Source organism: Nuphar pumila, chromosome 7 (assembly GCF_984573655.1).
Source record: "Nuphar pumila chromosome 7, dmNupPumi1.hap1.1, whole genome shotgun sequence".
NCBI lineage: Eukaryota > Viridiplantae > Streptophyta > Magnoliopsida > Nymphaeales > Nymphaeaceae > Nuphar > Nuphar pumila.
Window position 1 is genome coordinate 8,965,001 of NC_143255.1, and position 14,227 is coordinate 8,979,227.

Consider the following 14,227-nt stretch of genomic DNA (forward strand, 5'->3'; position numbering starts at 1 on the left):
TATATATATATATATATAGAGAGAGAGAGAGAGAGAGAGAGAGAGGTTGGATTGGAATTACTTATTTGTTGTTGTCGTCAATTTGCAGGGACGAGACAAAACTGATCACAGATATATGCAAGGAAGTATCTAATTTATTAAGCAAGGTCCCACTTCACATAGATCTTCTAATTGGGAACGATTCTCAATTAAATGAAGTGTTGGCGATGTTGGGCGGGGAAACAAATGTTGTTTGTGTTGTTGGAATTTGTGGGCAAGGTGGCATCGGAAAGACTACAATTGCGAGGGCCATCTATAATAAGCTATTTACTAAATATGACGGTGGTTGCTTCATCACAGATGTTCGCGAAAATGCCAAGCCTCATAAGGGACTTCCCGAACTACAAAAAAAGCTAATTTCTGACATTTCAAAAGAAAAAATTGACATCCATGATGTTCAACAAGGAATTAGCTTGATCAAGGATAGAATGAGGTGTAAGAAAGTTCTCCTAATTCTTGATGATGTGTATGACACGGAGCAACTTGATGCATTTATAGCCAAACGAAATCCTTCAAAACAAGAGGAATGGTTTGGTGCGGGAAGTAAGATTATTGTTACAACAAGGGATAAAAACGTACTTGTAAAGCATGGACTGGAGGAAGAAGAAATTTATGCCCTTAAAGAACTGAACAGTGGGTATTCACTTGAGCTATTCAGTCTCCATGCATTTAAGATTGACCAACAACAGGCAGAGTTTGAAGAACTATCTAAGGAAGTTGTGAAAATAACGGGGGGGCTACCACTAGCTCTTAAAGTACTTGGGTCACTCTTTTATGGTATAAGTGATAAAAACCAATGGCAGGAATTGTTGACAAAACTGAAACTAGTTCAACATAAAGATATTCTTGAAAAGTTAAAAATAAGTTATGAATCACTAGAAAAATGGGAGAAGCGCATATTTTTAGACATAGCATGTTTATTTATTGGAAAGAAGAAACAATATCCAGTTTACATGTGGGAGGATTGCCGTTATTTCCCAATCGTGTCACTCAAAGCTCTCGAACACAAGTCTCTCATTAGTATTGATGCTGATGATACTTTTAGAATGCATGACCAAATTCGAGATATGGGAAGGACTATAGTTCGGAAAAAAGGCAAATGGAAACCTCAAAATTACAGCAGGCTATGGGATGCGGATGACATAGAAACGGTGTTGGAGGAAGCTGAGGTATGATCTAAACTGATTTCTATCTTTATTTTCATAGTATTAGAACTTTGAATATTGGCATAAGAATGATTATGGCGTATTCTATATATCTTTTATCTTTCATAATATTAAAAAGCTGGTCACCAACACGATAAATTAGACAACATTGTTTCTTGGTCAAAAGTTCAGAAACTTGGCCTAGATTGTCATTGGTAAATTCACAGTCAAACAATGGAATCTAAATAACGGATTACTTCTAGCCATCTTAGAGCACTTGTCTATATATATACAGATAGTAACAAATAATGGCAATATTTTGAAAATTGCGCAATATTTTTTAGACTTATTTCTTTGGCGTAAAAATCCCGTTAATATCGTGAGGCTTTCAAAATCTCTCATAATCTTAATATTTTGTGAAATCATGGCAAAAAACATTGCGATATTAACATAACTTAAAATGATAAAACCTCGTCAACAACAAACAAATTAGTGGAAAAAAATGTTCGAAAAAGTATTGCTGACGTGGGAAACTCCATGTGAGCAAGCAGATTTATTAGCCCACATGAATGGTCCAGCCATTTCAAATTTCAAGTATGTTGCCAAGCAAAGAGATCGAGTTCATTTTTAGCTAGAGTGGGAAAAAGGCAAGGACTCTTTTTCCTCATCGATATTGGGCTACTTTTTGGATCCTTTTACTCATATCCAATCAATATCTTATTCACATTGAGATATATAAGTATCTATTATAAACTTTTGCTGGTAGTTTTTACTTATGTATAATAAATTTTGACAAAATCTATATTTTTACAAATCTCCACGTGTCAAGAAAATCTCCACGTTTTTACAAATCTGTATTTTGACCTATTTGAAATCAATCTTGGTTTCTAAGAAACTTAGTTTTGCCTCATGTTATCCAAACGGGGACTAAGAATACGCATTTTTAGTTTGGAATAGATGCAACATCTTATATGCATCTTTAATAGGTCTTGACAAGGGGCCCGGCCCCAGCCCATATGCCTTGACTCATTGCCTACCCGTAAGGCCCAAGGGTACTAAACTAGTCTTAAATGGTCCACAAGCTAATATATATATTTTTTTGAAAGAAAAAACAAAGAGGTTAAAAAGAATTAGTACAAGTAGGGGTAGTTGGTGACGAGGGGTGACCCCACCACAATAGGAACACAAGTAAACAACATAAAACCCAACACAGCTTTTCAAAATCCATTCATTTTTGGCAAAAAATCCAAAACCCCCATTCAATATAAGTTTCCTATACTCTGCGGCCAAAAATTCAATACCCCCATCCATTTTGAAACCACGTATTTGCAACATGTAATCATGAGAGGTTTTCAAAATGCATGTATATATAAAACAATGATAAGAGCAGAGCAGAGCACCTAGTAGAAAGTACAAGTGCAGGTTGCATCTTCTCGATCAGACTTGATAGATGCATCCACAGTGTGTATTTGATAGGAATCATGTTTGAATGATGTTTTTCAAAATTATACTCAGAAATCGTTTTCAACGGTGGGGATTACATCTATATGGTCAGATTTGTCGAAAACACCTCTACATTTGAATTCTGAAGGTAAAACAACAGATGGGAGAGAGACTTAAAAGGGCCCGACTTTTCTACCCTACCAATTAATGTTCATACGCCTGTGGCAGTCATTCGAGGCGGCCATGACTGCAGTTGTTAAAAAAAGTAATGGTGACGGTGCAATTTCTGGCTAGATATTTAAAATATCACAAGATTTATGAAAAACGCATAAAAATACAGCAATTTAAACATGATATTTACGTTTTAAATGACTATTTATTGTAAAAAATGCATATTTTTATTTTTAAATATTTTTTTATTAATATTTCCTTATGAAAATATTTTGTATACTTTTAATTTATTTTTTTATTGTCAAGATTTTGCCAAAAAAATGTGAGATTTATGAAAAATTTTCAATTTCTTGCAACTTTTTTAAAAACGACATTTTGCCGATAAAGACTTTTGTCACTATGTCTGTTTCAATAAGAAAGACTTTTGTCACTATGTCTGTTTCAATAAGGTCTTGATATAAAACACATGGGTTGGAACTTTCTAGAGAATCAAGATAAGTCGAAGATAGGATCAATGTCTAAGTCTTAGAGTTTTGGTTTAAGTATGAGGGTACAATGAGTCTTTAAGGTAGGTGAGTGTCAATAACATTTTAGTTTCAAGATCAGAAGTATGGCTTAGAATCCTTAAATAATTTAAGTTTTAAGAGAAAGGATTCTTCGGTCTATAAAAGGGACGTCATTTGCTTTGTATTTTAGATTTTTTCTTGCTTGTTTCTTCAAATATGTTAGCATGACAAAGAAATGAATTGAAAACATAAGACCCTTAAGAAGAGTCTCCCTTTCAACATTGTTTCTATTTGAATCGGTTGAAGTTCAGAAATTTGAGTCAGACAACTTTGTGGATGAGTTGGTGCATGCGATCCTCAAGTCTGCTTGATGAGTCCAAACATGCACGTTCTCGGATTCTTGGTAACCTGATTCAGTCTGTTTCCTTTCTTATTTGTGCAGGGATCCAAGCTCCCTCTCATCCAAGGCATCACTTTTCGGAATATGGGCAACGGACATAAGCATTTGAGCAAGCATGCATCTGAAGCAATGACCAATCTCAAGATCCTTGATAACATCAAGTATGGGTCTGAAGATGATGGGCCCATACACCTCCCAAGGAATCTAAAATATCTGAGCTTGAATTATTATGGTGGTTCGGATAGGGTTTCGTTTTGTGAAGATCGCCTTAAGGGACTCGTTGTCCTCGACCTACGTGGTGGTCGCATTGAAGACATGGGTAACATGGTTAGTAGTCACAAAAATAGTAAGAATAAAAACACTGATGCATTTCCATATTCAGTGTGCAAAATCAAATATGGAAAAGCGGCAAGCATCCCATGATTCAAATGCCTATTTTAGGCGGAGCCAACGCGTTTTGTGCCTTTTGATTAAGGTACCAAGAATGAGTGATGGCCATTTGGTCATGGGAATTTGAGTCACATGCATGTATGTGTTCATCCTAGGGATAGAACAACATTGACCAAGGTCGCCTTTTCTTTTACTCCCAGTTTCTCATATGTTTTTTATGCATATAATGTTTTTGTTAATATAAATAATAATAATAATAATAATAATAATAATAATATTGATCTGCAGGTGCTTCCAAGGCTAAAGGTCCTCGATCTCACTGGCTGTGAAGAACTCGTCCGCACTCCTGATTTCACTCATCTCCAGTGCCTGGAAAGGTTGGTGCTGGATGAATGTTTGTCACTGGAAGAAATTGATGAATCAATCGGGCGTCTTAAGAAGCTGGTTTTCTTGAGTATGGAGAAATGTAAGAAACTAAAAGGACTGCCAAACAGTCTGTGTGAGCTGAAGTCGCTTCAAGTCCTCGTCCTTAAATATTGCAGAAGAATTTCTCTTCTGCCAGAACGGCTAGGGGACTTGAAATCCCTAAAATGTCTTGACCTTAAGGGATGCTCTGGCCTAAGAAGAATACCTGATTCATTAGAAGGCTTAAGGAACCTGCCTCAATTGCTTCTAGAGTGCCGCAGTTCATTGGAACAGTTACCAATCTTCATCGGAAAATTCACGTCTTTACGGGTGCTGAAACTTGATGAATATTGTTCGTTAAGGCTGCTACCCGATTCATTAGGAGACTTAAAGAACCTTTCTGTGTTGTCTCTAAAAGGCTGTGAATCATTGAAGCAAGTACCAAACTCTATAGGAATGTTGGAATCTTTAGAGAGACTCATCCTTAATGGTTGTAAATCACTTCAAAAAGTACCCGACACCATAGGTCGGTTAGTGTCTTTGGAAAAGCTCAACCTGAAGGGCTGCACTTCAATGAAAGGGATACCTAATTCAATAGGGCACTTGAAGAAGCTTCGTATTTTCTCTCTAGAATATTGTTCCTCTCTAGAAGAAATTCCCAATTCCATTGGTGGGTTGGAGTCTTTGGAAAAGCTCTACCTGACGGGCTGCACTTCAATGAAAGGGATACCTGATTCGTTAGGGGACTTGAAGAAGCTTCGTATTTTCTCTCTAAAAGATTGTCGCTCTCTGAAAATAATCCCCAATTCCATCGGTCGGTTGGAGTCTTTGGAAGAGCTCTACCTGATGGGCTGCACTTCAATGAAAGGGATACCTGATTCGTTAGGGGACTTGAAGAAGCTTCGTATTTTATATCTAAATGATTGTGAGTCACTTGAAGGAATTCCCAATTCCATTGAAAGGTTGGAGTCTTTGAAAGAACTCTCTCTTATCTGCTGCACTTCAATAGCACGAATACCTGATTCCATTGGAAGGTTGGAGTCTTTGGAAAAGCTCTACCTGATGTGCTGCACTTCAATGAAATGGATACCTGATTCCATAGGGGACTTGAAGAAGCTTCGAATTTTCTCTCTAGAAGATTGCCGCTCTCTGAAAAGAATTCCCGATTCCATCGGTGGGTTGGAGTGTTTGGAAGAGCTCAACCTGAAGGGCTGCACTTCAATGAAAGGGATACCTGATTCCATAGGGGACTTGAAGAAGCTTGGTATCTTCTCTCTAGAAGATTGTTCCTTTCTGGAAGAAATTCCTGATTCCATCGGTAGATTGGAGTCTTTGGAAGAGCTCAACCTGAAGGGCTGCACTTCCATTAGGTACTTAACGAGCCTAACTCATCTATACCTAGTGGTTTGCAATTCGCTCGAACAATTTCTAGATTCCATTGGATGTTTGAAAATTTTTATGGTGCTAGACGTTGATTTCCTTCCTGAGCCATCTTCAAGAGCCTTTGAGGAACTCCATCTGAATTTTATTGGTGCCTTTTCCGTATTAGAACATCTTACCTTGCGTGGCCTCTCGAGGCTCGAGTCTCTTCCTCCGCTTTACTCATCTCTTGTTACCATCGATCTCTCAGATTGTACTGCTTTGAGTAAAATATCAGACATCTCAAACCTGAAGCGTTTAAGGAATTTAATATATCCCCCCACCTCACACAGTATACATGTAAAGGTAATGAACTAACGGTCTAAAAATAATAGGTGAGAGATGTATCAACTCAACCTAATTACGTATATGTGTTCAATATGGTTTGTTTAGAAAGGATTAAGCTTTGAATTGTATTTTTCTGATGTAAAGCATGATTTTTTGAGTTCTTAAATTTTGGCCCACATTATGGACCATTAAATGAGTTTTAAATAATTGAATTGTGACATGTAAGTAGGTTTTTTAAAGGCTCAAAAAAGTCAATACTAAAGTTCACAACTCAAAAGTCTTATCTTTAGATTGAAATAATATGATCTAATTTTTTATCCTTTGCAGATAAACTGTGTTGAACACATCTATATACTCAAATTGAGTGAATAAAGCTTAAACCTATGATTTCCAACACAATCGCTCTATGCCTTTAATAGCTCTTTTGAGTTAAGAAACTTTGGTACAATGCATTGTTGACCGTTGACTTTTGAAAAGATTGATCTACAAAAATTAGAATTCTTTTAAGAAGAAAAAGAGTGATTTCTACTGAATAGTTCCTTACCTTCATTAGTAGCTAATATATATCAGTTGGATAATGTCCTTCAATCTTTGGAATTACTTATTTGTTGTTGTCATCAATTTGCAGGGCGGTATCTAATTTATTAAGCAAGCTCCCACCTCACATACGTCTTCTAATTGGGATCGATTCTCAATCAATGATGCCATCAAATCTGGGTTGGTTTGAGTTTGATGTGTTTTTAAGTTTTAGACGGAAGGACACCCTCAAGGGCTTCACGAGCCACCTCTGCAAAGAACTGGTTCAGCGTGGCATAAAAGCCATCAAACTCAGTGTACTATTCGAGTACATCAAGCGATCAAAAATGGGCCAAGAGGACTTGCCAAAGGGCCAAAGAATCGATGAACTGTTGAAGTACATCGAGGAATCAAAGATTTTTGTGCCCATCTTCTCCAAAAACTATGCAGACTCCAAGTGGTGTTTAATGGAGATAGCCAAGATGGTGGAGATTGCCGATGCGGCTAAAAGAAAGAGGACAATCATTCCTGTGTTCTTTGATGTTTCTCCTTCTGATGTCCAACATCAAAGGGGATCATTTGAAGCCGCTTTTCAAAAGCACGAGAACAATAAAGAATTGGATGTTAATGAGTGGAGAAACGCCCTGAGAAGAGCTGCACAGTTTTCTGGGTACTGTCTCCTTGATACAAATTGGTCAGTAACAACCTCTCTATCTCTATCTCTCTCTTTGTTTGTGTGTGCGATTCTCTCATGAGAAAGGGAATAAGCTTATTAGGGTGGTTGGGTATAGATTCTTGGCCAAGACCATCCCTTTGCCACAATGTACCCAATTAGGGCTAGTAAATGTGTCGAATGAAGAGCCTGTTCAGGCTCAACTCGTCTGACAGTCGAATAAGCTCATAACTCGGTTCATGCTTGTGTATAGCTGCCTGCAATCAAGCTCAGTTTGTCCCTGAATGAGACAAGCCGAACAAGAGCAACCATATATCCCCCCACCACTATAAAGGTAATGAACTAACGGGCTAAAAATCATAGGTGGGAGATGTATCAACTCAACCAAATTACGTAGTTGTATTCAATATGGTTTGTTTAGAAAGGATTAAGCCTTGAATTGTATTTTTCTGATGTAAAGCATGATTTTTGTAGTTCTAAAATTGTGACATGTAAGTAGGTTTTTTAAAGGCTCAAAAAAGTCAATACTAAAGTTCACAACTCAAAAGTCTTATTTTTAAATCGAAATAATATGATCTAAGTTTTGATCTTTCTCATAGAAACTGTGTTGAACACATCTATATACTCAAACTGAGTCAATAAAGCTTAAACCTATGATTTCCAGCGCAATCGCTCTATGCCTTTAATAGCTCTTTTGAGTTTCTGAAGCTTTGGCACAATGTGGGCCGTTGACTTTTGAACAATTTGATCTACAAAAATTAGAATTCTTTTAAGAAAAGAAGAAAGTGTTTTTTACTCATTAGTTCCTTACCTTCGTTAGTAGCCAATATTTACCCTCTCTCTCTCTCTCTATATATATATATATATATATATATATATATATATATATATATATATATATATATATATATATATATATAAGTTGGATAATGTTCTTCAAGCTTTGGAATTATTACTTATTTGTTGTTGTCATCAATGTGCAGGGATGAGGCAGAAGTGATCACACGTATAGGCAAGGCGGTATCTAATTTATTAAGAACGGACAATTTTCACATAGATCCTTTAATTGGTATCAATTCTCAATTAAATGAAGTGTTGGAGATGTTGAACAGGGAAACAAATGTTGTTTCTCTTATTGGAATTTGTGGGCAAGGTGGCATCGGAAAGACGACAATTGCGGAGGCCATCTATAATAAGCTATCTACTAAATATGATGGTAGTTGTTGCTTCATCCAAGATATTCGTCAAAATGCCAAGCGTCATAAGGGACTTCCCAAACTACAAGCTAAGCTAATTTCTGACATTTTAAAAGAAAAAATTGATATCCATGATGTTAAACAAGGAATTAGCTTGATCAAGGATAGAATGAGTCGTAAGAAAGTTCTCCTAATTCTTGATGACGTGGATGACAAGGAGCAACTTGATGCTTTTATAGCCCACCGAAAATATTTGAAGCAAAAGGAATGGTTTGGTGCGGGAAGTAAGATTATTGTTACAACAAGGGACAAAGGCGTACTCCTAAAGCATGGACTGAAGGAAAACCAAATTTATGCCGTTAAAGAACTGGACGATGAGCATTCACTTCAGCTATTCAGTCACCATGCATTTTGGAATGACGAAACAAAGGCAGAGTTTAAAGATCTTTCTAACGAAGTTGTGAAAGTAACAGGGGGCCTACCACTAGCTCTTCAAGTACTTGGGTGGCACTTTTATGATATAAGAGATGAAAAAGAATGGCGGGAAAAGTTGACAAAACTGAAACGAGTTCAACCTGAAGATATTCATGGAAGGTTAAAAATAAGTTATGAGTCACTAAAACAAGAGGAGAAGTGCATATTTTTAGACATAGCATGTTTTTTTGTTGGAAAGAGGAAACAATTTCCAGTTTACATGTGGGAGGATTGCGGTTATTTCCCAAGCGTGTCACTCAAAGTTCTCGAACACAAGTCTCTTATTAGTATTGATGATGATAATACTTTTAGAATGCGTGACCAAATTCGAGATATGGGAAGGACTATAGTTCGAAAAGAAGGCAATTTCAGACCTCAAAATTACAGCAGGCTATGGGATGCCGATGACATAGAAAAGGTGTTGGAGAAAGCAGAGGTATGATCTAAACTAATTTCTATCTTTATTTTTATAGTATTAGAACTTTGAATATTGGCATAAGAATGATTATGGCGTATTCTATATATCTTTTATTTTTCATAATATTACAAAGTTGGTCACTAACACAAGATTGATTTCATAGGCACAGGTTGAGTGAATATTGAGCTAGCTAATAAATTAGACAACATTGTTTCTTGGTCAAAAGTTCATAAACTTGGCCTAAATTAAGATTGGTAAATTTACAGTAAAACAATGGAATCTAGATAATGGACTACTTCTAGCCATCATAGCGCACTTGTCTATATACATACAGATAGTAACAAATAATGCCAAGATTTTGAAAGTGGCGCAATATTTTGTAGACTTATTTCCAAAGCCTTAAAATCCCGTTAATATCGTGAGGCTTTCAAAATCTCTCATAATCTTAATATTTTGTGAAATTATGGCAAAAATATCTCAATATTAACATAACTTCAAATGATAAAACCTCGTCAACAACAAACAAATTAGTGAAAAAAAATGTTCCAAAAAGTATTGCTGACGTGGGAAAACTCCATGTGAGCAATCCGATTTATTAGCCCACATGAATGGTCCAACCATTTCAAATTTCAAGTATGTTGCCAAGCAAAGAGAGTTCATTTTTAGCTAGAGTTGGAAAAGGCAAGGACTCTTTTTCCTCATCGATATTGGGCTACTTTTGCATCCTTGTACTCATATCCAATCAATATCTTATTCACATTAAGATATCATCTCAGCCACCCATAAGTATCTATTATAAACTTTTGGTGGTAGTTTTTTACTTATGTATAATAATTTTTGACAAAATCTATATTTTATAAGAATGTCTCATGTAAACAAAGTTTTTATAAAATCTCCACGTGCCAAGAAAATCTCCACGTTTTTACAAATCTATATTTTGCCGACCTATTTGAAATCAATCTTAGTTTCTAAGAAACTAGTTTTGCCTGATGTTATCCAAACGGGGACTAAGAATACGCATTTTTAGTTTGGAATAATGCAACATCTTATATGCATCTTTAATAGGTCTGGACAAGGGGCCATGCCCAGCGCATATGCCTGACTCATTGCCTATCCGTAAGGCCCAAGTACTAAACTAGGCTTAACTGGTCCACAAGCTAATATATATATATATATATATATATATATATATATATATATATATATATATATATATATATATATATATATATATATATATATGAAGGAAAAACAAAGAGGTTAGGAAGAATTAGTACAAGTAGGGCTAGTTGGTGACGAGAGCATAATTGAAACACAAGAGCATAATTGAAAACACAAGAGCATAATTAAAACGGTAAAAACCCAACATGGCTTTGCAAAATCCATCCATTTTGGTAAAAATCCAATACCCCCATTCAATATAAGTTTCCTTTACTCTGCGAGCATATGCACGAACGCAGACACAACTGCTATAGTCGTTTGTACATGCAATATAATAGAAAACACTTTTGGTAGATCTAACCATTAGTTTGCTTAGTCAAAAATAGGTTTGAAACCATGTATTTGCAACATTTTTTCAAGGGGAGGTTTTCAAAATCCATATATATATAAAACAATAATAAGACCACCTACTAGCAACTAATAGTGCCAATCAGACCTGATAGATGCATCACATAGTTTATTTGATAGGAATAAATATTGAATAATTTATTTTTTCATATCTCTATGTGAAGTCAACGGATACATATGAACTGGATAGCTCAAAATAAGCATTAAGAGGGTACATTAAGTTTTCTAGTGGGTTGATGTTGTTCCAAATTCTTCCAAATATTGAATAACTTATTTTTTCATATCTCTATGTGAAGTCAACGGATACATATGATCTGGATAGCACTTGTCTACGGCTGGATTGTAAGATGTAAATGGTTTATGACGCAAAATGTTATTGCCAGATATTCATACGCCAGTGGCAGTCATTGGAGACGCAAGGGCGTAGCTAGGGGGGGGTAGCCCAGTCCTGCCTCCCGAAACAGTTAATTTTTTTTGTTTTTTTTTTAAAAGCCCAGTCCTAGCCCAGCCCTGATTCCATATGAAATAGATTTTTATCCATTTTTGTAGCCCAGTCCAGTCCTAGCCCAGCCCTGACTGCAGCAAATAGTTTGATTTGTCCATATGAAATAGATTTTTATTAATAATTGTAGCCATTTTTTATTTTATCTCAAAACAAAATTTTTTGGGGCCGCTGCCCCTGAACCCCTGACTATCGCACAAATATATTTCTTTTTCCTACACCCCTGTTTGCCCCCCCCCTCACATGAATCCTAGCTACGCCCCTGTGGAGACGGCCATGGCTGCGGTTGTTAAAAAGGTAATGGTGACGGCTTGAGTCATCATTGTAACTAGTAGGGACCAGCAATTCTGTTACACTAAGGTCTTGATATAAAACACATGGGTTTGAGGATCGAGATAAGTCCAAGATACGATCAATGTCTAAGTCTTAGAGTTTTGGTTGAGGTATGAGAGTACAAAGAGTCTTTAAGGTAGGTGAGTCTCAATAAGATTTTAGTTTCAATAGAGGTAGTATGCCTTAGAATCCTTAAAGAATTTGAGTTTTAGAGTTAGGGTTCTTAGGTCTATAAAAGGGACATTATTTGGTTGTGGGTTTTCTTTTGTAAATTTTTTACAGTAATTTTACCTTTGACTCCTTGTTATATATCCAGCAACAATAGTAAGTAAAATGCGTAGACTCCTCTTATTTAAGGAAACATCCTCCCCTTTATTGTGTATCTCAATCAATGAAAGAAGAAGGCTAAGTCGTGGACGTTGATAGTTTTTGCCGAACCACCACGTAAAATCCTTGCCTTTTGCTTTTTTCGTACTTGTTTCTTTGATCCATGGATAGGTCGTTTCCTAACAAATGCACGAGAAAGAAATGAATTGAAAACATAAGATCCCTAAGAAGAGTCTCTGTTACAACTGATTTCTATTTGAATAGGTTCAGTTCAGCGTATTCATTCCAATTCAATGAGGCCATCCCCCTCTAGTTTGATTGCAGAGATTCGGTGAAGGTCAGAAAATCGAGTCAGTCAAGTTTGTGGATGAGTTGGTGCATGCATGTTCTCGCATTCTTGTTTACTTGATTCGGTCTGTTTCCTTATTTGTGCAGCCATCCGAGCTCCGTCTCATCCAAGGCATGACTTTTCGGAATATGGGCAACGGACATAAGCATTTGAGCAAGGAGGCATCTGAAGCAATGAGCAGGCTCAAGATTCTTGACATAGGCTACTATGGGAATGAAGATGATGGGTCCATACACCTCCCAAGGAATCTAAAATATCTGACATTGTATTGTGGTCGCTCGGATACAGTTCGGTTTCGTAACCATTGCCTGAAGGGACTCGTTGTCCTCGACCTAAGTCATAGTGAATTTCGAGAAATCGCAATGGGTAACATGGTTAGTAGTCACAAAAATAGTAAGAATAAAAACACTCATGCATTTCCATCTTCAGTATGCAAAATAAAATATGGAAAAGCAGCAAGCACCCCATGATTCAAATTTCTATTTTAGGCGGAGCCAACGAGTTTTATGCCTTTGATTAAGGTACCAAGAATGAGTGATGGCCATTTGGTCATGGGAATTTGAGTCATGCATGTGTTCATCCTAGTGATGAACATTGAACTAGGTCACCTTTTCTTTTACTCCCAGTTTCTCATATTTTTCTGATGCATATAATGTTTTTGTTAATAATAATAATAATGATCTGCAGGTGCTTCCAAGGCTAAAGGTCCTCGATCTCTCTTACTGTGTAAGACTCGTCCGCACTCCTGATTTCACTCATCTCCAGTGCCTGGAAAAGCTGGTGCTGGACAAATGTTCCTCACTGAAAGAAATTGATGAAACAATCGGGCGTCTTAAGAAGCTGGTTTTCTTGAGTATGGATGATTGTGAGAAACTAAAAGAATTGCCAAACAGTCTGTGTGAGCTGAGCTTGCTTCAAGTCCTCGTCCTTAAAAATTGCATAAGAATTTCTGTTTTGCCAGAACGGCTAGGGGACTTGAAATCCCTAGAACAACTTGACCTTGAGGGATGCTCTGACCTAAGAAGAATTCCTGATTCATTAGGTGGCTTAAAGAACCTAATGATTTCAATGAGAATTTGAATGAGAAACTTTTGGACCCCCAGAGATGGTAGTTAGCCATCAACTGATTCATGGTGCAAGTAGACTTTTGCAATGCAGTTGTCTTCGTTTTGAACATCTAGTCGATCCTTTTGCCTGGACCATGGACCCTTTTAATTTACTGGTGATGATGTAAATAGGATTTTATAATAGTCAGAGCCCTCACTGGGCAGCGACACCTTCTATCCTTCTGAGTTATGCTCATCTGAAGACCTTGGACTATTTGTCTGTTTGAATGATTTATAAGTATGCTACTTCTGTGCAGCTTCAAAAGATTCATGTTTTGTGTTGGATTTTTTTTGTTTTTTCTGTGCCTGCTTTCCTTATAGGGGTTGTTGGGCTGGCCACTTATGCCAAGTATTGTGCTCTTGTTCATTGGGAATGGTTCCCTCTTTTGTACCAAAAAGACACCTGATCGCCGATTGACTGACCCTGATTCTAACTTGGTTTAGGGCCATGCCCCAGGGGAGACCACAGTGTGTGACTGGGAGTTACTGCCTGTTTTTCAACTTGAACGGTGGTTGTGTTGGAACTTTGATGAAACTGAATTGTCCATACCCTTTTGA

The 14,227-nt window shown here is 36.9% G+C and overlaps 1 protein-coding gene across 1 annotated transcript in view; it reads left to right on the forward strand.

Moving 5' to 3' along the window:
* Positions 1-13,950, forward strand: part of LOC149831059 (uncharacterized) — an 18,063-nt gene extending 4,113 nt beyond the window's left edge. Inside the window, exons 2-8 of the mRNA XM_090013640.1 lie at positions 89-1,208; positions 3,747-4,031; positions 4,383-5,869; positions 6,835-7,416; positions 8,379-9,501; positions 12,650-12,937; positions 13,251-13,950. Of these exons, the coding sequence (XP_089869766.1) occupies positions 89-1,208; positions 3,747-4,031; positions 4,383-5,869; positions 6,835-7,416; positions 8,379-9,501; positions 12,650-12,937; positions 13,251-13,643 (5,278 nt within the window). The 3' untranslated portion in view covers positions 13,644-13,950. The remainder of the gene's footprint in view (positions 1-88; positions 1,209-3,746; positions 4,032-4,382; positions 5,870-6,834; positions 7,417-8,378; positions 9,502-12,649; positions 12,938-13,250) is intronic.
* The last annotated feature ends 277 nt before the right edge of the window (positions 13,951-14,227 follow it).